The 25701-nt window shown below is 35.6% G+C and overlaps 1 protein-coding gene across 9 annotated transcripts in view; it reads left to right on the plus strand.

Annotated features, from left to right (window-relative positions):
* VPS50 (VPS50 subunit of EARP/GARPII complex) overlaps window positions 1-25701 on the plus strand; it is a 137900-nt gene that overhangs the window by 10622 nt on the left and 101577 nt on the right. For all 9 annotated transcript variants that reach the window (XR_007518518.1, XR_007518519.1, XM_049894751.1 and 6 more), the window contains exons 3-9: window positions 11393-11515; window positions 12612-12683; window positions 15372-15425; window positions 16726-16796; window positions 17487-17604; window positions 17685-17720; window positions 18865-18947. Coding sequence is in view for 7 of the 9 variants with exons in the window: in XM_049894751.1 (XP_049750708.1) it covers window positions 11393-11515; window positions 12612-12683; window positions 15372-15425; window positions 16726-16796; window positions 17487-17604; window positions 17685-17720; window positions 18865-18947 (557 nt within the window). In the remaining 2 variants the exon portion in view is untranslated. The remainder of the gene's footprint in view (window positions 1-11392; window positions 11516-12611; window positions 12684-15371; window positions 15426-16725; window positions 16797-17486; window positions 17605-17684; window positions 17721-18864; window positions 18948-25701) is intronic.

Genomic DNA, 25701 nt, shown 5'->3' on the forward strand with positions numbered 1-25701 from the left:
GAGAATTTGTGCTTTGTTCCTCAGTTTCCTCATCTGTGAAAAGATGGGATTGGAGTATATGATATTTAAGAGCCCTTTTAGTGCTAATATTTTACACTTTCAATATTGTAATAGGAGCCCTGGCTGCGCAGTAGTTAAAGCACCTGGCTGCTAACCTAAAGTTCAGTGATTTGAACCCGCCAGCCACTCTGCAGGAGAAAGATATGGCAGTCTGCTTCCATAAAGATTACAACCTTGGAAACCCTTTGGGGACAGTTCTACTTAGCCGTATAGGTTGCTATGAGTTGGAATCATTTCGATGGCAATGTTTTTTTTTTTGTTTTTGTTGTTTATATTGTAATATTTGTAGGAGAGACATAAGAAATATGCATTCAGAAGAATATCCTGAGCACCTTTTCTTGAAAATGAGTATATTGGTATCTCTATTTTTTTTTTTTTTTATTAGATAGGATTATTGTTGAGATATATAACCAGGAGACCTTTTTAGCATCAGTGATTGGGATAATACTTTCAATTTAAGATTATGTAACTTTTAGGATAGGTGTTTTCTATCGGTGATACTAAGCAAGACTCTGACCATGGATCTGCCAAGTCATCTAGATCTTTTTCTGTTAGGCATTTATGGCCAAACATGTTTATTTAGCTATGTTCTTTTTAACCATTAGTGAATTTGTGCTTTTTCTGGTTTCAGATGCTTTAAGATTCTTAACCTTCTTTCGTAGCAAATCACAAAGGATCATTTATGCAGTGCATTTGGCAAACATTTAATGAGCCAGGCAGTTAATAAGTGTTGAAGATATGAAGAGGTACAAGACTCTGTTCCTGCCTCCATGGGACTCTCAACCTAAGTGGGGGAAGATGAGCAAAAATAACTGTTCTACAGAGTTATTTATTTTTGCTCATCTCCCTCCACTTAGGTTGAGAGACTCATGAGTTGGAATGGGGACTGAATGGCAGTTAACAACAATATTAAAAACAATAAGTCAGAATGAGGTCTGTGGTAAGGTATGCACAGTGGTAGCCCAGCTAGGAAAATGTCAGCCTGTCCAGAGGATTAGGAATAAGCAGACGGGAGTGCAGTCTTCTAGAGTTAGTGACTGGTGGATTGTTAAGTGGAAAGTCTGAGGACAAAGGATACTCATTAAGAAGGAGAAGATAAGAATATGAACCTTAAGAAACGGAGACGGGTTAAACTTAAGAGACAGCAGAATTTAAGACTGAGGATCTTATTGGATGTAGAAGGTGAAGGAATTGCAAAGACTGAGGTTTTTAGCTTAGGTACCGGAATTGAATGTGATATTTTGATAATGTCTTTTTGTAGAATAGATAGTATTTCTTTTTTTAGATTTATACACTGGATTTTTGGTGATGTGCCCTTTCTCCAGCGTTAGCCTCTGAATGAATAAGCAAGTGGCAAACAGCTTACTGATGTTCACAAAAGTTCAGAAATATTTTAAAGACAGCTTTTGGTTTTTTTAGGTTTGATACTTCTAAAAGCTATTTTAATGTTTTTCTCTCCGTAGAAATAAATTTAGAAAAATACTTGTTAAAAATATAAATTTATTGAATAAGAGAAATAAAAACATTTGGCAAAATATATCTGAAAATTTGCTTTCTAATTTTGTGATTTTATTACATGTTAATACCTCAGTACATTTCTGTGATTAGATCAGTTTTTATTCACGATCTGCTTCTTTAAAAATATGTATTTTTTGAATTCTGCTATGTGTGGAAAGTGATTAAAATATTTGATTTTTATCACTGCAGTGTATTATAAAGCTGGAATAAAATAATGCCACTTTAATAATCTTTTATAATAATCTATGAATCAGTTTGCCAAAACCTCCTTTTAAATTGTAAGCTTACCAGTCTTCCACTAGATGGCACTGAAAGCCTGAAGAAAAACAGGATAGAGATTAAAAGCTATGTTTTATTTAAAACACACACACACACAAAGACTGATAAACTGGCTGCCTTTGATGGATTATTGTTGTTGGTGTTCTAGTGGGATTTTAAGAAAATGTGCCCTTTCTCCACGTAATCAGACGTCTGGTAATTCATTATAAACTTACATGGTATATATATGGTTTTACGGTGTCTGTGATCTTGAAATAGGTTTTGAACCTTGTTTCATTTGGAAGCAGATCAAACCTATTTTTGTTCAGTGATTTATGACTTTTATATTACTGATTGGATAGTACAAACTTCGTGTTTTTGTTTTCTTAGCTCTGTTTAGATTTTGGTGGCTAAACTTTTTTGTTTTGTTTTTTTTTTTGCTTTCAATTGGAGCTATAATGTGATGGTAACTGTAATAAGACTGTGATTTCTCTTTTTAGAATTTGTTATAACAGGACAGCTTTATGTTGACTGATGAAGAAATGCAGACAGGACAAAAAAGATTTGTCCTGGCAAACCCAAATTCATGATTTACAAAAGCAAAATGTCTCTCTTCTCCCCACCTCTTACACAATTCATCCAGGTATATAAACTAGGCTCCAGTAAGTGGAGTACAGAAGTGGGCGTTGGCTTGCATTTCATATTCTATTCTCCTCTTCATTTTCTGAGGACTTTTGAAACCTAACCCATGAAATGAAGATTTTGCATTCATCTTTCGGTTTGAATAAAAACGTGCTACTAAAGATGAATTTCTAAGCTGTCCGTGGGTTTAAAAATTAGGTTAAATTACTTTTCAAAAGTATAGAGAATATTGAGTTGAATAACTGTCAGGCTGTCCTAACTGGTTTTTCATATTTATTATAAAGGTAGTCACAATGGAAAGTCCTGAACTTGGATTTGTGTTTTTAATTAGTGTTTTATTTTGGATAATGTGAAAGTAATGGTTGAATGAAAAATCTGTAGCCTCTTTTTTCCTTCCTAAGCTTGAATACATTCCTTTAAGAGATGAACTCTTAAGTTGGAAATTGCTTTGTAAAGTTGTAACCCACTTCCCTGGAAACCATAAATATACTGAAAATGTTTTATAACACGTTACAGATGAGCGCTCAAATTGCTTCATAGACTCTAATCCCCTATTCTCATAAAATCTTTTGTTGTGATGTTGAAAGGAAAAGTGGCTTCACCGAAAATCAAAGATGGTGACTTAAATTTCTATTAAAATTATTTTTCTTCAGTTTTCATAAAGTTACATTTGTGATTTAACATTTGTGAAGTACATTTATATCTGTACATTTCGTATGGCTTTATCTCAGAGATGATCAAAACAGAAAAATAGGGTTGATAGGATTATGTGCAGTTTTACAGCACATTCTGACTGCTAGAAAAGACGGCTTCTAAAATATTGAATAACTTCTTTGTTGTCTACCATTTTCCTAAAATAATCCTGCTTGATTTATTACGTTAAGAGAATATTGAACATTTAAGCTTACTTTTTGATATAGGTTCTGGCATAGTGATAGATGTTAAGACACTTTGTTTTTAGTAAAGGAAAAATGCAGCTATAATATGTGTAAAAATATATCCAATTTAAAAAAATCTGACGAGCTGCATTTTATTACCTCCCGGTGTAAGTGTGGGCCCTCCCCTGACATTTTTCACCCTGCTGGGAGCCACCCTCTATTGCTTGAATCTGTCCTGTGCTTTCTCAGTGCATTGTTTTTGCTCAGGCTTTGCTTTGTATTTGTAGCCTCATTCCCCGATTTTTCGAAATTGAAATTCTCCCTGTTCTTAGATTCTCCAAATGCCACCTCTTCCGTCAGATGACCATCCTTTGAAGCCCTTCCTTTTGTTTGTATTTCCCTCATGTTCTCTATGTTGTTGTTTACATATTCATCTGATCCTTCTTACTGCTTTAGCGCTGTTTGAGGGAAAGGCTGTACTTTTCTCATTTTATTTCTGTGTCATATAGTATGGGAAATTTTCACATAGTGGAAATTTTAAAAAATTCTTGGTTAAATTGAAATATATTCACTCGATCGGGAAAGGTAAAGCGATCTAGATTCGAAAGGAGGCAGGTTTGTTCTTAAGGAGAGTCTGGGAGAGAGATTTAATTTGTTCAGCGTTGCGTTTGTGCGTTTTTTTCCCTTTGCAATTAAATAATTAAATTGTTTTTCTCTTAGTGACATTGATGTACCTTTCTTTATTTTAGGTGTAGTTGATTGTTAATAGCAGAGAATTTGTGCCACATTTGGTAGTCTGTAATTCACCAAAAAAAAAACTCTGACGTGGTTCACCAAAAAAAAAAAAACAAATTACAAATTTTAAAGAGCTTTTATACCACTATTCAGATCAGTATGTAGTTATTTTTAGTGACATAAAATTTACCATAAAATTCAAATCCTTTTTTTCCTTTGTTTTTTATTTTTTGAAATTTTATTATTATAGCATCAGTCTGTAAGACTGAGATATCTTACATTCAAACTAAAATATCTAACATTTTGTAACCTTTCTTTGGTTATATGTTTTAGTGTGGTATGAGGAGTTTTATTAAGTGTTCTTCCCCTGATTTTGCCCTAATTTTTTTTTTTGGTAGGAGATTTTTTTGTTCATTATTTTTATGAAAAATTTTGCCTTATATGTATAGTAGGCTTGCCAGATTGCTTCTGTTTTAAGCGGAGGCATATATTTGGTGCATCTCCAGTCCTAAGAAATCAGTTTATATAAAGGCAGAAATATGGAGTAATTGTGTTGGAAGAATATGCAATCTGATTGTTTTTATTTATTTTTCTAGTTTATTTGAACAAAATACCGCTAAAATCATTTACCATTCATTGTGATTTCTAGTTAGAAGAAAGAAACCTTTTATTAAAAGACTGTAGAAATTTTTGACTATTGAAACATACTGTCTTTTCCTTGCTTTTTGTCCTTTATTTCCTTTGTACGAGTGACTGTAAATAAATTTTAGTTTCGATCAGCAGTTGTTACCTAAAATGTGCCTTTGTGGTACATAATGATGGAGGTTAAGGAGGAATCTCTATCTCCAGAAGTGTGTAAACTAATGGAGCAGGCAGCACTGACGATGATGAAACATTTAGAGAGTGACTAGGGAGAAGCAGAGCCTTACAGACTACAAGTGCAGTGGGATTGGAAGGAACAGGTGATCTGAATTCTAGTAAGAATGGAGTTTGTCTGAAGGAGTTGAGATTTATATTTTCACATACCAAAAAAATCTCATTGCCATCAAGTCAGCTCTGATTCATAGCAACCCTATAGGACAGAGTAGAACTGCCCTATAGAGTTTCCAAGGAGTGGCTCGCAGATTTGAAGTGCCCATCTTTTTGGTTAGCAGCTGAGCTCTTAACCACTGCAGTATCAGGGCTCCATATTTTCGTATAGGTGCCACCAAATTATTTGAAAGGAGAGAGTATTTCATAGGGCTGGTGTTATATTTGGAAATTTGTTTTGAATTGAATTTCATTTTGAGTGTTACATTCCTTTTTCTGCCTTCCAAGGTTTTATCTCTCACCAGGGATTACTTACATTTAAAGTATTCAGTGTTACATATCAGTTCTTGGAAATTATATGGATTTGTCCACTCTCTGCAGCATAATTGCTTAGTTCTCTGGAAGGACTGCCAAATGTCTGCGGTTTGTCATACTGTGGTGGCTTGTGTGTGTTGCTGTGATACTGGAAGCTTTGCCACCAGTATTTCAAATACCAGCAGGGTCACCCTTGTTGGACAGGTTTCAGTGGAGCTTTCAGACTAAGACAAACTAGGAAGAAGGACCTGAAAGTCTACTTGTGAAAAAAATTGGCCAGTGAAAACCTTATGAACAGCAATGGAACATTACAGTGCTAGAAGATGAGCCCCTCAGATTTGGGAGACACTCAACATACGACTGGGGAGGAGCTGCCTCCTCAAAGTAGAGTTGACCTTAATGACATAGATGGAGTCAAGCTTTCAGTATCTTCATTTGCTGCTATGGCATGACTCAAGATGAGAAAAAACAGCTGCAAACATCCGTTCATAATCAGAACTCAGGATGTACGAAGTATGAATTTAGGAAAATTGAAAATCATGAAAAGTGAAATGGAATGCCTGAAGATCGATAGCTTAGGCATTAGTGAGCTGAAATGGACTGGTATTGGCCATTTTAAATCAGATAATCATATGGTCTACTATGCCAGGAATGACAAATTGAAGAGGAACGGTATTGCATTTATTGTCAAAAAGAACATTTTAAGATCTCTTCAGAAGTACAACACTGTCAGTGATAGGATAATATCCATATGCCTACAAGGAAGACCAGTTAATGAGATTATTATTCAAAATTTTTGCATCATCCACTAATGCCAAAGATGAAGAAATTGAAGATCTTTACTAAAGTCTGCAGTCTGAAATTGATCAAACGTGCAGTCAAGATGCATTGATAATTACTGGCGGTTGGAATGCGAAAGCTGGAAACAAAGAAGGATTGGTAGTTGGAAAACATGGCCTTGGTGTTAGAAACAACGCTGGAGATTGCATGATAGAATTTTGCAAGACCCAGCAACTTCTTCATTGGAGATACCTTTTTCAACAACATAAGTGGGGACTATACCTGTGGACCTCACCAGATGGAATACACAGGAATCAGACTGACTACATCTGTGGGAAGAGATGATGGAAAAGCTCGGAATCATCAGTCAGAACAAGGCCAGGGGTCAACTGCAGAAGAGACCATCAGTTGCTCATATGCAAGTTCAAGTTGGAAGTTGAAGAAAATTAGAACAAGTCCACAAGAACCAAAATATGACCTTAAGTATATCCCATCTGAATGTAGAGACTGTTTCAAGAATGGATTTGACACATCAAATACAAATGGCCAAAGACCAGATGAGTTGTGGAATGACATCATGGACGTCATACGTGGAGAAAGCAAGAGGCCATTAAAAAGAAAGGAAACACCAAAATGGATGTCAGAAGAGACTTTGAGAGTTGTTCTTATATGTAGAGTAGCTAAAGTGAAAGGAAGAAATGATGAAGTAAAAGAGCTGAACAGAAGATTTCAAAGGGTGTCTCAAGAAGACAAAGTAAAGCATTATCATGAAATGTGTAAAGACCTGGAGTTAGAAAACCAAAAGGGAAGAACATGCTAGGTATTTCTCAAGCTGAAAGAACCAAAGAAAAAATTCAAGCCTTGAGTTGCAATATTGAAGGATTCTACAGGGAAAATTTTAAAGTACGCAGGAAGCATCAAAAGAAGGTATAAGGAATACACATAGCCACTGTACCAAGAAGAATTGGTCCATGCTCAGCCATTTCAACAGGTAGCATATGATCAAAAAACTGATGGTACTGAAGCAAGAGGTCCAAGCTGCACTGAAGGCATTGCTGAAAAACAAGGCCCCAGGAATTGATGGAATACACAGCTGAGATGTTTCAACAAACAAATGGAGCGCTGAAAGCACTCACTTGTCTATGCCAAGAAACTTGGAAGGCAACTACCTGACCAGCCGACTGAAAGAGATCCTATTTATGCCCATTCCAAAGAAAGATGGTCCAACAGAATGTGGAAATTATTGAAAAATATCATTAATATCACATTCAAGTAAAATTTTGCTGAAGATCATTCAAACATAGCTGCAGCAGTACATCGACAAGGAACTGTCAGAAATTCAATCTGAATTCAGAAGAGGACATGAAACAAGGGTTATTGTTGCTGAGGTCAGATGAATCCTGGCTGAAAGCAGAGAATACCAGAAAGATGTTTACCTGTATTTTATTGACTTTGCCAAGGCATTCAGTTGTGTGGATCATAGCAAATTATGGATAACATTGTGAAGAATGGGAATTCCAGAAAATTTAATTGTACTCATGAGGAGCCTGTACGTAGACCAAGAGGCAGTTGTTTGAACAGAACAAGGGGATTCTGCGTGGTTTAAAGTTAGGCAAGGTGTGCATCAGGGTTGTATCCTTTCACCATACTTAGTCTGTACGCTGAGCAAATAATCTGAGAAGCTGGACTGTATGAAGAAGAACACGGCATTGGGTTTGGAGGAAGACTCATTAACAACTTTCCATATGCAGATGACACAACCTTGCTTGCAGAATGTGAAGAGAACTTGAAGCACTTACTGATGAAGATCAAGGACCGTAGCTTTCAGTAGGGATTACACCTCAACATAAAGAAAATAAAAATCCTCACAACTGGACCAGTAAGCAACATCATGATAAACAGAGAAAAGGTTGAAGTTGTCAAGGATTTTGTTTTACTTAGATGCACAATCAATGTCCGTGGAAGCAGAAGTCAAGAAATCAAACAATGCATTGGGTTGGGCACATCTGCTGCAAGAGGTCTCTTTAAAGTGTTAAAAAGCAAAGATGTCACTTTAAGGAGTAGGGTGCACCTGACCCAAGCCATGGTGTTTGCAGTTGCCTCATATGTGTGTGAAAGCTGGACAGTAAATAAGGAAGACTGAAGAAGAATTGATACCTTTGAATTATGGTATTGGCGAAGAATATTGAATAAACTGTGGACTCTCAGAAGAACAAACCAATCTGTCTTCGAAGAAGTACAGCCAGAATGCTCATTAGAAACAAGGATCGCAAGACTTCGTCTCATATATTTTGGACATGCTATCAGGAAGCACCAATCCCTGGGGAAGGAAATCATGCTGGACAAAGTAGAGGGTCAGCGAAAAAAAGGAAGATGCCTCAGTGGCTGCAACAATGGCCTTCAGCATAATATTGATTGTGAGGCTGATCCCAGACTTGGCAGTGTTTCGTTCTGGCGTACATAGAGTCATTGTGAGTCAGAACTGACTAGACAGTACCTTACAACAACAACTGGGAATGAATAACATTTGATGTTTTATATACATACACAGATAAATGTACACTTGTATGGTATTTATAAATGAAATCATGTTTTCCCTTTGACATTCTTAATAAGGTTGGATATTTGTTTCGCTGCCATTTTGAGTGTATGCACATGCTTGTGTGTGTCTGTAATAGTTACTTTCTTTAAGGCAAAGAAAACTAGGCATGGAAGTACTGAAAAGTTGGCCATGGTGAGTAGCAGTTGCGCTAGACACTCAGGATCTTTACCTTCACATGAATTAAGTAGTTTATGGACAGCCTCAGCATGGTGTTGTGTGCTATTGGCATATATACATTTAAAAGAAAAGTGTTTATTTGCAATCTATTTGAATTTTTGACTTGATTCCAGACCTGATATTTTTCAGTCGACGAGGTAGATTGACACAGTGGCTGCAACAATGAGCTCAAGCATAACAACGATTGTAAGGATGGCGCAGGACTGGGCAGTGTTTCGTTCTGTTGTGCATAGGGTCGCTATGAGTCGGAACCAACTCAACGGCACCTAACAACAACAACTAACAACAATTTTTGTAGTATTAAGTCAATAATAGAAATTAATTCAAGTTTGTTTAATAATATACAACTTGCAAATTTGGGCAACATTTCCAACTACAGAGTTAAAAAATGTTCCAAGGAAGAAAAATGTTTTACAGATTCTAATACTCCATTTTATGGCTAGTAATTGTACATTGCCATGGAAACAGGGCTAGGGCAATGTTTACATAATAACCTGTGGACATGCAACATTTTCTTGAAGAACAAATCAGGTAATTACTGAGTTATCCTAAAACATAGCTCTGGTTCGACCTTCGGAGTTTCTGTTGTTGAACCTGCACATAGGTAATTCTTTAAAAGAGTACGGTGCCCAAGGCTAGGCTATTATTTGACTTAAAGATGACTTTTGGTACTGTTGTTGTGTGCCTTTGAGTTTATTCTGACTCGTAGCGACTCTACAGGACAGAGTAGAACTGTCCCATAGGGTTTCCAAAGCTGTAGTATTTATGGAAGCAGACTGCCACATCTTTCTCCCATGGAGCAGCTGGTGAATTCAAACTGCCTTTGCATCTAGCAGCTGAGCCCTGGACCACTGTACCACCAGGGTTCCTTCCAAAGATGACTTAAGGAGACCAGTTTTCTGAAGGCTCAAGGTTCAAAATCATCTCAGGGTGATAGCTGGGTAGGTCACCTCAACTTCCATGGAATCTCTGGAGCTAGATTTTTTAACATATTCATAGTGTCTGATTGCGTGTTGAATAGGTGATGGACATGTCCTTGACCTTTCTTTGTTAATGTATTTTATAAATTGGGTTTTGGAGGCATTTTCTTTTCCATGTACTTTTAATTATATAGTTTGATTTCTGTATGACTTTGCTATCTTTTTTAAATTTATTGGAATTTTAAATTTAAACAGCTAACTATTCTCTTGAGTATCAGATTTATTGTTCAATTACTTTCTTCTAGCCAGACTAGGGATTGATTTTAAACTAAGGAATGATTTTGTAGTTAATAATTGTACAAATTTTAAATTTAAGTTACACTTTAAAAAATACCCAAGTTAAGGTCTTTTTATAAATGAAAAATGTACTCTGCCATCAAATAATCTCGAGTATCTGTATTTGGAAACTTATGTCCTTTAATTGACCATATAATTTTTGTGTATTTAATTAGTGATGATTCATTAAGGGTTTTTGTTAGGTATTATTTAAATGACTGTAAAATGATTTTAAATACTAGTAGGTTTTCTTGTGAGTACTTAAATGTTTTTGAAGTAAATTTGAATATTAAATGAATGCTCAGTTATGTGTCTAATAATATTTTGATTAGCCTTATTATTTGTGGCAGGAAAGTAGATAATCTGAATTATTGAAACTTCCCAGTTAACTGAAGGTTTATCCACTTATGCAGCGAAATTGCATAGGATAAGGACTCTGACATTAGGAGTAGGGATCTGTTTCTCGAGCTCTTTTTAGCTGTATAATTCTACAGATGCCCCATCCTGTGTCACTAGAAATAAATAATTTTATCAAATATGGAACATTTATAGAGGTTTGGGTTTATATTCAGATCATTTATTGCAGTATCTGTATTCATTTGAAGAAGGCCTCGTAGAAGTACAAAGTTAAACTTGTGAACCTTTTCTACAGACAGTGTTTCTTAGCCAAAAAGCTAGATTTTCAGCAGAAAGTAGGATGTCTTGTTCCTGCTGCTTAGGGTTTCAGTGCTGACTGTGACACAGAAGTCATTGAGGTGTTCCCTAGTTATTTGTGGGGAAGCAGATTTTAGAATGTTCTTAGATGATAAAAATGCATATATATATATGTATATGATAAGCACATAATGTAGTAAGTATTCACTTAAAAAAACTGTTAGGCATCCAAGTTCCCTCATCCACTTATTGGTATACAGAAATTGAGAATAAAATCTGAATCTTCAAACTGGCCATTTTTTTTTCCTTCCACTAGATGAGTAGCTTTTAGTGTCTATTTCCTAATTTTTAATGGACTTTTCTGTTTTCTGTCGGTTTGTCTTTTTGGTCACAGTTGTTCACAATGATATGTGACTGTTAAGATAGATGACTGTTTATTTCCATGCAGATGAAATTATAATTGTGGCTTTTTTTTTTTTTCCTTAAAGGAGGAATTCAGAGAACTTCGAGAACAAGCAACCGACCCTCAAGCTGAACAAGAACTAATTAATAGTATTGAACAAGTATATTTTTCTACAGATTCATTTGATATTGTTAAATATGAGCTGGAGGTAAAAGAAGAAATTCTCATTAAACATGTCTCAAGTTTATTTTGTTCAGTGATTGAATTTGTGAGAGATTGGAATGCTTTTTAGAGGCATTATGTGTTTTTGTTACTGGAACTGGTCTGTGATTATCATATTGTGAGTAAATGAACTGTCAGCATTGTTTAAGATAACATTATTTTTTAAATGTGAAATTAAATGCAATTGTAGAACACTGTCCAGAGAAACATTTCTGCATTTTTAGTTTTCAGCTGTTTACATCCGATATGCTAGTATGCTGCTTATGTCCTATTTTATATTGGCTAAAATAATATATTTAAAAGCTCTGAGACTTTTAATAATGAATGTGCATTTACATAATTGTTTAGTCGTGATAAATATTTCTGTGCCATCAGGTTTACAACACTGGTATTTCGAATTTATAGAAGCTTTAAAAAAAAAAATCACAATAGTAAAATTTGGTTATAGGCAAAATCACATGTAGTGTGCAGAGAATACAAAGACAGTCCATAACTCACCCCGCTTTCAGCAGTCAGTTGACTGAGACTTGGAGTCCAAGCTTCAGTATACACAATGGTATGCATTTTTGTTAGTTTCCATGTTAGCCTCTGAAAGCTGATGTAACCCAGGACGTAGTTGCCACAACTGTCACTATCACTGTATAGTACTTAATTGACATTACTTCAGTGGGGAAGTGTTTTGAGTTCTGGACGAACAAGGATATATCTGTGGTTGGTAGGGTGGGAGGTTAGGGTTAGGGATTTCTCTCACATTCTCCTGTCACAGGTCATGAAGCAGTGTCTCTTGGGCCCGGGAGCCAAGGTTCATTGGTAATAGGGTTTCCCTTAGGTGAGGGCAGCAGAAGTGGAGGTAGCAAGGCAGAATGAGGGCTGAAGTGTGAACACTGGGTAGTTGCTTAATACAGACATGTAGCCTCTTGTGTCCAGGGTCTAATGGAGAAGATTAGGAGGACAGGAAGAATGGAAAGAAATGGGATGTGACACTGTCTTATAATTAGATTGTAATTATATGGGGGTCTCTGTAATGTAAATGATACCAAGTTTAATGATTTTTTTGCTCTTTATGGATTTTTCTTTTATAGAAGCTCCCTCCTGTTCTCAATTTGCAAGAATTAGAGGAGTACAGAGACAAACTGAAACAACAGCAAGCTGCAGTAAGTAGTAAGACCCATTTCTTTCTAACAAAACTGTAAAAGATAGCAGAGCGGTGTAACATGTGCAGATCTTATGTTTTTTAACGTATATATTAACATATAAACAAATCATGTCTTTAACATGACCGACTCAAACAATACATTTATGTTAAAAATTAATATAAATGCAATTTCCCTTAGTTTACATTGATGGATTTGCTTCTAGAACTCTCTCTGGAATCCTAAATGCGATCAAAGAACTTTGAACTTTTTTTTTCCACGTTAGTACCTTTAGACTCCTTGTGATTCATGTGTCACAACCCAACACATAGCTTTGTAGTGGAGTAATTTTAGTTCAGATTAGAGATCCCTACTTCTAGTTGAAATAGGTCCAAAGAGAATACTAGGCTGAGATTCAGGAAGTTGGAGTTGTAGCATTATTTAATTGTATGACCTTGGGCAAGTTATTTAACCTCAGTAAATACTGGATGGCAGCTAGCAGCAACAGATCTCTTTTGCTGTATCTGTAAAATGATGGGTTAAAAAAAAAAAACAGAAAACCAAACCCATTGCTGTCGAGTTGGCTCCGACTCATAGCGACCCTATAGGACAGAGTAGAATGCCCCATAGAGGTAAAATGATGGGTTAGGCCTGTATTTTCTCTAATGCTGTAAAATCCTGTGATTCTACATTTTCCTCATTTAGGAAGAACTCGCTTTGTGAAAGTCAGACTTCACTGTAGGAGATTAATGTGTGTGGTGTTAAATTTTTTTTAAACCGATGGAGCAATAGTAATGCATTTATCTATTTGAATTTAACATACTATTTTGATTTGTGCAGACTTTTTAATAATACAACTGATGAATAACAGAAGTTATACTTCTCTTTTATATTATACCAAGAGGTCTCAGTGGGTGGTGGAGTCTCCCTGGGAGTAGCAGAGAAGGTGTAGACAGGGGAGGGAACTTGAGGACTATGTAGTAAAAATGTATTCTGCTTTCAGAGGGTTAAATTCCAGGAAATGGTAGCATTTTTGTTTGTTTGTTTCCTCTTGGTTTCAATGTGGTTAAACATGTATGTCCTATGTCTTTATACTTTATGTGGTATTATTCTTTTGGGAATGAACCCCGTAACAAGGACCATGTAGCATAGTAGCCTTGGGTTTACATCCTGCCCTGCAATTTACTATCTGTGGGACTGTGGGTGAGTTACTGCTTTTGAGATTGCTGACCTGGAAAATGAGAAAGCATGTTACCCACCTCAGTGGATTGTCCTGGGTACTAGTTGAGATAACATAGGAAACAGACCAGTACATTGCCTGGCACAGAGCAGACTAACAGTAACTACATGGGCTATTTTTTAAAAATGAACAAATTAAGTTGGTTTCTGTTTATGCACATCATACAATTTATAACAGCCCTGGTGACGCAGTGGTTGAGTGCTTGGCTGTTAACTGAAAAGTAGGCTGTTGGAACCCACCAGCAGCTCCATGGGAGAAAAGACCTCGCCATCTGCTCCTATGAAGATTTCAGCCTAGGAAACCCTATGGGTAGTTAACTCTGTACCCTACTCTGTGAAGTCAGTATGAGTTGGAAATGGCTTGAGAGCATACAGCAACAACATACAAATTCATACATGTGAAAATATATTGAATAGAGCTAGACCTTACTGATTTCATTTTCTCACTTGGGGCTCCTGTTTGGCTTTTTCTGATAGGGACTGGTATTTTCTTAATTAAGCTATTCCTAGACATTTCTATGGAATCTTCGGAATTCTTAAAATAATATTTAGGACAAGTGCTGATCTTTCTTCACTAATTGAGGTCTGTAAGCTACTTAAAGTTTGATTTTCTTAACCTTAATGGAATCCTTTTTTCTAGACAAAAACAAGGAGTGTATCTGGAAATAAGTTAATTTCAAAGATATTGGAAACATTAAGAAAATGTGAAGGGATGAATGCAATAGTTTAATGTGTCTGTAATGTTTTGTCTTAGTTTGTGTGGGGAAGGGGAAGCAATTGTGTTTCTTGAGCAACCATCTGCTAAATATCATTTGTTTGCCATGCTTCATACTAGGTGGGTTCTGCTAGGAATTATGAAATAAGGATCTGGTGTTTAAAATTAATTATAACTGGTGTACGTTAATGTTATTCATGGAATTAACCAAATAAACCTTAGACATCTTCATGGTATTCCCAAAACAAAAACAAAAACCCACGTGTTTTCCACCTTTTCAAAAGTAGAGGACCAAATCACTGGTTTGTCCTCTTACCTGGTACAAGGGGTGTGAAGGATACAAGGAAGTTCTCTGTTCCTCAGATATGGTCTTTCTAGATGCAATTGAATAGAAGTTTACTTGGTTTAACAAGTTCATCTTTTTAAAGCCAATCCTGTACCCCTACAGATGGTTGCACTTTTGTGCATGTTAGATAAATCAGATGATACTTGTATTATTAGGAATAATAATGAACAATTATTGAGTTTCTACTAAGGACCAGGCACTGTACTACATTGCTTTGTACTACTCTTTTTTTTTTTTTTTTAAACTAATTTCATAGCCCAGGGAAATGGGTGTGACCATAGACTACCAGTATCTGCTGTAAAAGTTATTGGGAAGATCTATGGAATATCCTTGCAAAAAATTTGATATAAAGGAAGGAAGCATATGGCCTTTTCTTTTACTTCCTTTGTTTGATTGCATGTTCTTATAGGTCTCTAAAAAAGTAGCAGATTTAATCCTTGAAAAACAACCTGCTTATGTAAAGGTAAGATAATATTTGTCATTTTAAAATTTAAAAAATGTTGGAATACTTTACCCTTGAAACTGTTAAAATATCATAATTCCTCTGTCAATAGTTCTGTAGCAACATATTTGCTATATTTGGTATGTGCACATGTGCGTATGTATATGTATGTTTTTCTCATTTGGGGGTATTTACCAAAAAAAATCTGATTTTTTTTTTGCCATGTTAAAAAAATTTTGGTTTAAATTTTTTATTGTGCATTAGGTGACAGTTTATAGAGCAAGTTAGTTTCCCACTCAATAGTTTGTACATGAAGTGTTCCGTGACATTGGTTTCATTCCCCACAATGTGTCAGCACACTCCCCATTTCCATCCTAGGTTCCCTGATGCCTTTTGTCCTGATTTTCTATCCCTTCCTGCCTTCTCATTTTTGCTTTTGTGCAAGTGTTACCCTTTTGATCTCAGATAATTGATTGTTCTAAGGAGCGTTCCTCTCTGGTGTTTTTGTTTATTTTATGGGCCTGTCTATGGTATGGCTAGAAGGTGGTCTCTGGAAGTAGCTTCAGTTATAGTTCAGAAAGGTGACTCAGTGCCATAGTCTTGGGGGTTCCTCCAGTCTCTGTCAGACCAGTGAGTCTGGTCTTTTTTTGTGAATTTGACCTTTTGTTCTACAATTTTTCTCCGGCTCTGCCCAGGCTATATCTGATTCTTAAGTAAACTCTTTGGTTTTCTAAACTTTAGAAGGGCCAGTGAAAATTGCTTCTGTGTACTTTGTAACAGATCAGTAATATTGATCACTCAATGGCCATGTAACAATCTGGCTTTAAACTATGATAAAATTGGAGTTGTCCCTCAGCATCTGTCTTTTCACCAGAAAATCAGAGACTTCAGAATCCACTGATACATATACCAGTGTTCAGATGAAGACGTTCGTTGTCAGAGCATCTTAGTAAAACAGAAATTATGTTTGTCATATCCTTACTTACCTTGTGAAATTCTGTTGGGTGGAAACATGTACATGGATATATTATTGGTATTTGTTTACTCCTGCCTAAAACAGATGGGGTCTAGATTTCATTGCAGGCAGTACTGGCTAAGTATTTTGTCATATGCCATTGTGAAAATCAATTGAAACTAGTCATTTTAGGGGATCTTGTGAAAAACGTTCCAGTAATTTTCACGTTCAGGTATTTTTGTTGTTACTTTGTTTTCCAAGCAGGCTTTTCTTCTAAATCTGCTAGAGTTTTTGTTAAACTACTGCATGAATAAGAAGGACAAGTGAAATACCTCACACAATAATCTGTACTTAATCTTTTTACAGGAGCTGGAAAGAGTTACCTCATTACAGACAGGTCTTCAGTTAGCTGCTGTTATCTGCACAAATGGGAGGAGGTATTGTATTTGATATTTAAGTTGGAACATATTTTAACAATAGCTATGAAATCTATCCTGAATAATTGATTTTTTTATTATGACTGTGATTTCTAGAATACCCATTCATTAAGAGAACGTATATTATGATCTAAAAACTTCACTAAGAAGGTATGTGGGTATAGCCTATAAATTTCATTATGAGTTTAAAAAAATTACTTTTTTTTTTTTAACTGTTTAAGTCAGTGCTTCTCAAACTATCTGTGGTGAGGACCAGTCATTTTTTATTTTTTTAAATTTTCAACCTGTCACCAATATTTTTGTAAAATTCAGTAAAATCAAATTACTCGGAAAATGAAATTAAAAAAAAACCCCAAAGGCATACAAAATATAGTTCTCTTTTATTATTATTATTAGACTTTTCAGGTATAACATTATTCTGTCAAATTTTCTTCTAAGTGTTTTAAATGCTTACTTTCAATTCCCGTGCTTTTCTTGTCATGGATCAGAAACGGGCCTCTGATTGGCACCAGTCCACCCACCATGCTTTGAATAGTGCTGGTTTAGATTGAGCCGTTGAAAAAACAGTAGTCACAACTCCTGATTTTAATAGTAACCTGGCTGCTACCTCATTAGCTGCCTAATTGTTCTGTGTAGATGGTATTATTTTTATACTAAGAAATTTAAATTACTTATTGTTCATTTTTGCAGACACTTGAATATTGCAAAGGAAGGTTTTACTCAAGCTAGTTTAGGCCTTCTTGCAAACCAAAGGAAACGTCAGTTGCTGATTGGACTTCTGAAATCTCTGAGAACTATAAAGACATTGGTATATAAGATTACTTTTTAAAAATTAAAACTTAATTTTGTGGTTGAAACAGAGTTTACCTTTGATTTTTGTTTTTTCAGCAAAGAACAGATGTTCGCCTAAGTGAAATGCTAGAGGTAAGTTAACGAGACTTGGAAATTCAGTGATCCTGGTGATATTATATAGGAAAATAATAAAATAATAGTGTACAAAATTCAGATGTACATTTTTTCCTCAAATTTGGAATATGGTATAAAGAGAAATTCTAGACATGTAAAGGTATTTGCTCTAAGGCGTTTTCTATTGACATATACTTCACTTAGAAAAATAAAAGTTTATTTGGGGAAAGTTTACTTTGTAGCAACGTGGGCGTGTTAACTTCAATATCATTTGTATTGCATTCAAATACCAATAAACTTATCTTTTGTATGTATGGTACAGTAGCGATTAAAGGAATATGCCGTATTTTAATTACGTTTGGTATTTCACGTCTTAATTGGTTTTCTCAGTGAGCTGTTTTCTCCTTAATGCTTTCCGGACATTCCCTATTTACTTGTTATGATATTTACGAAAGCATATTGTAATACATGTTTCCCCATAATACTTGAGCTTCTTGGGGCAGGTACTTTGTCATCATCTCAGCATCCCTAGTGGTTTAAATTACATTTGTCTAATTTAGATATGAACGTAGGGATATTTTTTCTAGGCTTTCTGCATAATCACTTTATTACTTCTGAGTGTAGTTATCCACTAAACTAGGGTTTGAGAAGTCCATATGAAAAATGCATTTGACCTGAAATTTACTGTTCAGGTGGTACAGTATTCAGAGGCTATTAATGAATGGTTCACTGTTTTTTCAAATTTATTTCTTAGAAATATTTATTATTTCTTGGTGGGAGAACGATTGAATGTTGATTACAAGTAGAATGTACACTGTTTTGGAAGATTTTATCTAATCATGACAGAAAAAAAGATATGCTAGTAGTTAAAGAACACCTTCCCTGTGCAGCCCCTTTATGCCACAGGCCATGGTCTCAGGGGGCCCTGACTGCATATTTGAAGCGACAGAATCTTTTTAGTATTTTCTTTTTTTCTACATTGAATTTAGGTTTAAAGCTAGTTGCCTATGTTATTTTTCTGTCATTGGTATATTCTAGTCTTTGTTTCAGAAGAATTAAAATGTTTGTTTCTGCAACTTTTGGGTAGAACACAGAGGCTTGCTTTTTTCAGAGACTTTAAGAAAAATGTTTCCAACCTAATGATTTCTGCTGTTACCTTAAGGAGGAAGACTATCCAGGAGCTATTCAGTTGTGCCTGGAATGTCAGAAAGCTGCCAGCACTTTTAAACATTATAGCTGTATAAGGTAAGGTAGTATACAAATTTTAAAGCTGAATTTATTTTCAGTTTTTAATGGAGGTTGTGAAACATATAGTGTTAATAAACACTGAAAGTTAATATGAAGCATTGTGTTCTATTTTGGACTTCTTGTTCATAAATGGGCAATACAGTAAAATTACAAATAATAGTTCTTAATATTTGAAAGATTAAATACTTTTTAGTCATGCCCCTTCTTGTCACCTTAGTGAACCTTTTTTTCATATTCTTTCCAATCTGGTCGATTCCATTTTTATAGAATAACAGGGAAGAATAAATAAATCTGTTCACGTCCCCATTGCATCTCTTGAGAATTCTTCCTCCTTAACTTAGCCTACTTTGTAAATGTTGAGAGCGTTATTGTGGCTTGTTTTTAAGATCCAGATGGTTCAAGTGTTTGGCTCATCATAATAAGAATTCTTTTGGAAAATTTAAGTGTAATTTTAGTTTATATGATAATCATCCTTGTAATATTTAAGTGATTTTGTATTTAATGTTCTACATGTTTTGTTTAATAATTTATAAAATATACAATGTAAAAATGGCTGCTGTATTGGTTGCTACCAGTTTTAACTTTGTTAATTTTTTTTTTGGTTTGCTTAAAATGAAGGATTTGCATTACTGGTAATTGTAGCTTGGGGAGGGAGGCCCTGATCCTGGATGTAATCTCCATCATTCCTCTAAACCGGTCACAAATAAACATGCAATCTAAGTGAAACAGCGTGCTTGCCGTGCAACCCAGTTTTGCATGAATTCCCCTACCTATCCAAGAAGCATCCCCTTAGTGTCTTCTCTATTGAAATGCTGGCAGTCAGTGAGTGTGACTCACTAATATTGTTGATTGCAAGTACCTGAAAAATAAAAGAATTATGGTAGAGCAACAATACTATAGGTTCGAATTGAATATTTTCTTTTAATATACTTTCAAATCTTCTTTTTCTTCTAGGCATAGGATAAGGGCTAGATTTTTTTCCTTCTGGAGATGGCATTCAAATATTTATTACATTAATTTTTTTCTTCTTCAGGATTGTGTAGATTGAAGTTACACACTTTTTTTTTTTTTTTACTTTAATGAACAGAAGTTTATTGTCTCACAGTTAGGGGGCTAGAAGTCCAAATTCAGGGTGCCAGCTCTAGGGGAAGGCTGTCTGTTAGCTCTAGGAGAGTCTCAGCTCAGTTTCTGTAGCCGAGTTCTTCAGTTCCTTAATGATCTCCATGTGGCATCTGTCTTTCCCCAGTTTGTGCCTTGCTTGTCTGTGTCCATGCCACTCCTTTTAAGTCAGAAGTGAATTGGTTTAGGACACACTCTACGCTGATAGGGCCTTATTAGCATAACAAAGAAAACCATGTTCCCAAACAGAACTATATCCACAGGTGTGGGGGTCAGGATTCCAGCACATATTTTAGGGGGGCACAGTTTAATCCATAATACTCTTCATGTCCTATTTCCTCATTTTTTAAAAATAATACTGTGTTTTAGGTGAAAGTTTACACAGTGAATTAGGTTCTCTTTAACAATTTTTATATATATTATTCTGTGCCATTCGTTATAATTTTCACAATGTATCAACATTTTTATTTCCATTGTTCATTCTGTTTCCATTGATTTAGCTTCCCTTTCCCCCTGTGTCTTCTCACTTTTGATTTTCGGCAAGTGACCATGTGATCTCATATAGTTCATTGTTTAAGGGAGCATAATACTCATGGGTGATACTGTTTATTTTATAAGCCAATCTATCATTTGGCTAAAAAGTGACCTGCAGAAATAGTTTGAATTCTGTGTTCAAAGGCTATTTTAGGGCTATAGTCTTGGGGGTTCCTCTTGTCTCTATCAGTCTAGTAGGTTTGGCCTGTTTTAGGAATTTGCATTTTGTTCTACATTGTTCTCCCGTTTTATCCAGGACCTTCTATTGTGTCCCTGGTCAAAATGGTTGGTAGTGGTAGCCGGGCACCATCTAGTTCCTGCTGGTCTCAGGTTAGAAGAAGCTGTGATTCTAGTCAGCTGTTAGTTCCATGGATTAATTTATTCTTTGAGCCGTTGATTTCCTTCATTCTCTTTTGCTCCAGACGAGTAGAGACCAATAGTCATATCTTAGATGGCTGTTCGCAAACTTTGAAGACCCCAGACAGTACTCACTAAACTAGGATGTAGAACATTATCTTTGTGAACTGTGTTATGCCAGTTGACTAAGTTTCCCCCCAAGACAATGGCCCCAAGCCTTTTAACCCAATAAACCAATCCCACAAGTTGTCTGGACATGTCTAGGAAGCCTCCGTAGCTGTGCCCCTTATGTGATTTGTTACATATGTGGATATATATGCAGCACGTATGAAGTGTATGTGCCTGCCTATAGATGCACCTGTACACACATGTGCATTTACTCACATATGCCTTTCTATACACATACGCATCCGTATCTACCTACATAACCACACACGTTTTTTTGGTCGTTTTTACTGTTGTTGCAAAATTGTATATATTACAGCATTTACTGAAATTGTCCTTTTTTCGTGTACTTTTTTAGTGTCTTTATTTACAAGTTGTGCTGACTTCACTCATATTTGGTCTTGCCTTTCCCGTCACCAAAAGTAACAAGTGTTTACTATCTAGAAACTGATTCTCCCTCCTTCTCTCTTTCATCCCTGGTAACCATCAAAGAACTTTGTTTTCTCTGTGTATGTCTAATCTTGACTTTTTACGATAGTGGTTCTATACAGTATTTGTCTTTTTGTGATTGACTTATTTCACTTGAAGTTATACACTTTTTATTTGATTAGGAAGTACACAGTTGGATAGATACTAGTGATATTTTGGTCTTATTGATTTTGATTATGATCAATAGTCACCATTAAAAACTCGGTCATTTCGTTTATACTCTTTAGATTGAGTGACTAGAGAATTAGCTCTAGTATATTGAATATATTTGGAAATGTCTTATAAAGTATTTAGGGTTCTGGAAAAACATGGTACCCACTTAGTTCATTTTTGTGGTGATAAATATAGTGGTACCAGCTTGTTTATGGTTGGAGGAAAATACTTCAAGCGGTTATATATTTACTGAGTTTTTGCTATGTGCCAGGCACCTCACTGGGAAGTGTCATTATAGTGGAGAACAATATGTGTGGTAATCAGTATTATCCCTAGTTGCGTAGAGTACATAATCTATCAACAAAGACTTGCGTTGGAGTAGGCACAAGTGGGATGGGCTTAGAGAGGAGGAACTTGAGTATATAGTGGATGCATTGGGATCTAACTCCTTTGGAGGTCAAGAAAATCTTCTGGAGGAGGACCTGGGGGAGGAGCAGCAGCTAGGCCAAGACATAAAGGGTTGTGGATAAGAGATACCAGCACCGTGAATAAAAGGTCTGAGGCAGAGATGCTAAGCAAGATAAGTTCTGAAAAGTGTCTATTGGATTTTTAGCATCAAAGAAGTCATAGTGAAACAACTAGAAAAGAAATAACGAGAATGTTGACACACTGCAAAGAGTGTAACCAATGTCACTGGTCATTATGTCTAGAAACTGTGGGATGGGAGCAGGTTTTGCTGTGTGTATTTTCACCAAAAATAAAGTGTTATTTTTTAAAAAAAGTTACAGTTAACCTTTGTGGGGAGAGATTTGATGGGAACTGTTTGAAGTATTAGTGCAGGATGGAGAAATTTTTTAAAGAAGACAAGAATATAGGGATAGGGTTAGTTGATTTGTAGGACAGTTTGAGTCCACTGAAGATGAAAGACATTTCATTCTAACTTCTTTGTTTTCTTGCCTTGATTGATTAGATGCACCATTTTTATTCTGTGCATTTATTTTTCTTTCTTTTGCTCTTTTTTCTCTGGTCTTCCAAACACAATACCTGTTCTTGATCTCTTGCTGGGGCTGTTCAGACAGGAGTCATCAACACCTTAAAAATTCATGTCATTGACCTGGAGTTGTGGAATTTAGCCAAAGGCAAGATTTAGTTTTTGCTTGGACCTGAGTGAATCAGAGTGAAAAATCACTTGATGCTTTGGTAATCAAAGGAACAGTAGTTAATTTCCAACTGAATTTAGATACTCTCATTTTCTTTAGCATTTAAATTCATTTTCATTTCTGTCGATGACTAGAGAGTCATAAACTATATTCCCTTTAGAAATGTCTTGTAAGAGGTATAGATCCGTAAGGTTTGGGGTTTTGTGACAAACAACCACTCCATGATTCAGAGCCATTTCTGGATTCTGGTGTGATTTGCATACTGCGGGCACGTTCGTACTGCGGAAAATGTGCCTGCTCATCCATCTCTTAATGTTCCTCTTGGTAGATCTTGTGTTCTTCCTTTCTTCCTAGTCACACCCCTTCTTGATTAGAAATAGGTTTTTGGTAGAGGGCAAAGACCCTGTGGTTTTAGGAAAGGTAATTTGAAGAGATCATATGGAACAACTAAGAACTAACTTCTGGAATTCTAAAAGCAGGAAACAAAAAATTCACATATTTGCTTCTGCATAAAAAGCCACTGATTTTATTTCCAGTAGGTCTCAAATTATGTGACTACGTACTTTAGTACATGAAGGGCCAAGTAATACCATGATGCACCCAGTTGGTTGAAAAATGGAAGAGAACTAGTGTCTCTTCGATACGTTGTACCTTCCTTGAAATGTGCTGTGTTTCAGCATCTTTAATAAAAGATACTGAAATACCAGTTTTGTTCACTTTTGTAACTGACAGGGAACATTTTGTATTGTCTGACATTTCTGGAATTGATTGACAGAGTCGCGTAGTTGGGGTTTACTGGGAATAAGAATCAGAATGTTTTTCTGCTAAAGTACATCTGTAAATGAAGCATTTAAATTTTTTTACTTGAAATTTGTCTAAATTAGTTTTGAGGAAAGTTATTTTTTTAAAAGTCAAAACTGCTTTATCATTTTTTATTTCATTTGAAAGAAACTACTTGAGGAAACCTGGGAACATTCTATCTTATGCATTAAAAAGTTTGCATACCATCAGAACTAGTTTGTTGAGTACTGTACTTTAACATGGACATTTTTAATTTGTTGTAATTTTTAAGATATCCTTTTATTTTTGGTCAGAATATTTACAGTTTAATGAAAATTACACGTCGTAGTTCAAACTGCTGACCTTTTGGTTAGCAGCCGAGTGCTTACCCATTGCTTTTATAGCTTTTACCTATAGCTTTTATCTACCAGTACAGCAGGACTAGGAGCTCTTCTTCCTCTCTTGCCCTTAATTCTCTCTAGCAAGATGTGCCTATTTTCCCTTTTTCAGGGTTCAGGCAAGGGGAATACCAGGACCTGTGCCTTGAGTGGTATTTGAACATTGAGTATTTCTGCAGCGTCATAAGTCATGTTTGCTAGATCCAGTGCTTAGATCCTGCATCCTTGTTGCTTAGGCCCCTTTGAGGTATTGATACCATGCTACTCTGACACCACCTGCAAATGTTATGTTTTATTCTAACTTGTTTCTCTCTGTCTTCCCCAAGCCCATGCCATTTTAAAATAATTTAAGGTAATATCTACACATGGCAGAAACACAATATTTAAGCAAAAGAGTCTTAAACAAAAGGCAGAAGTTTTTTTCTTCAGCCTCACCTTCCCTTCCCTTTCCCATTTCCTGGAGTAAACCCCTTTTGTAGTTTATTCATTTTCTTCCTAGTAGATTTCATTATAATTTAAATACTAGACCAAAATATTTTTTTCTTGATTTATCATTGACTCCCCATAATATCAGTAATAGGTAGGAATTTGGTATACTTCCTTTTACTTCCTCTATTTTTCAGGTTTTGTTAGTGACATTATTTTACTTGGTCAAATTTATAGCATAATTTTTTATATTGCTTTTGGAAAGCCTGGTAGCGTAGTGGTTAAGTGCTACAGCTGCTAACCAAGAGGTCAGCAGTTCGAATCCACCAGGTGTTCCTTGGAAACTATCAGGCAGTTCTACTCTGTCCTATAGGGTCGCTATGAGTCAGAATCGACTTGACGGTAGTGGGTTTTATATTGCTTTTGGAACCCTGATGGCACAGTGGTTAAGAGATTGGCTGCTAACCAAAAGGTCAGCAGTTTGAATCCACCATCTGCTCCTTGCAAATCCTATGGGGCAGTTCTACTCTGTCCAGTAAGGTCACTATGAGTCAGAATCGACTTGACAGCAACGGGTTTATATTACTTTTGGCAACTGTAATTACACCTTCTGTGCTTTGTTAATAGCTTACTTTTTTAAAAAGTTAAGCTAATAGAAATCTCACTTACTGTATTGTGATTCTATAAATATTATCTGCAGAGTTAAGTAGAGTGGTTGAAGTAAAAAGTAAAAATAACCCTTTATCTCCAAATGAAAATGTTCCAAACATCAAGGTCCTTTGCCGTTTTAATTTCTGTTGAAACTTTTTCACTTTTTTTTTTTTTTAGTTCCTACTCAGCAGTTATCATTCCTTATATAATATATTCCTCTTTTGTATGTGCCTTTGTCATGTTTGGTTACAGTTGCCTCTTAGAGAATTTTTTTTTTTTTTCTATATGGGATACACGTAAGGTAAACTTTCAGGGTTTGATATTATTTCAATTTAGTCCACAGAAATGCTTAAGAGAAAAATTATTTTCTCATAAAAATAAAGGCCATTACTCAATTGTCTTCTAGCATCGTGTTTTAGAGGACAGAAATCAAATGCTATTTTCATTCTCATTTCATTGTAAATGGTGTCTTTCTTGAGAAACTTATTAGGATTTTCTGTTTTTCTTTTGTGTTCTAAA

This window comes from Elephas maximus, chromosome 8 (genome assembly GCF_024166365.1).
Source record: "Elephas maximus indicus isolate mEleMax1 chromosome 8, mEleMax1 primary haplotype, whole genome shotgun sequence".
NCBI classification, from domain to species: domain Eukaryota; kingdom Metazoa; phylum Chordata; class Mammalia; order Proboscidea; family Elephantidae; genus Elephas; species Elephas maximus.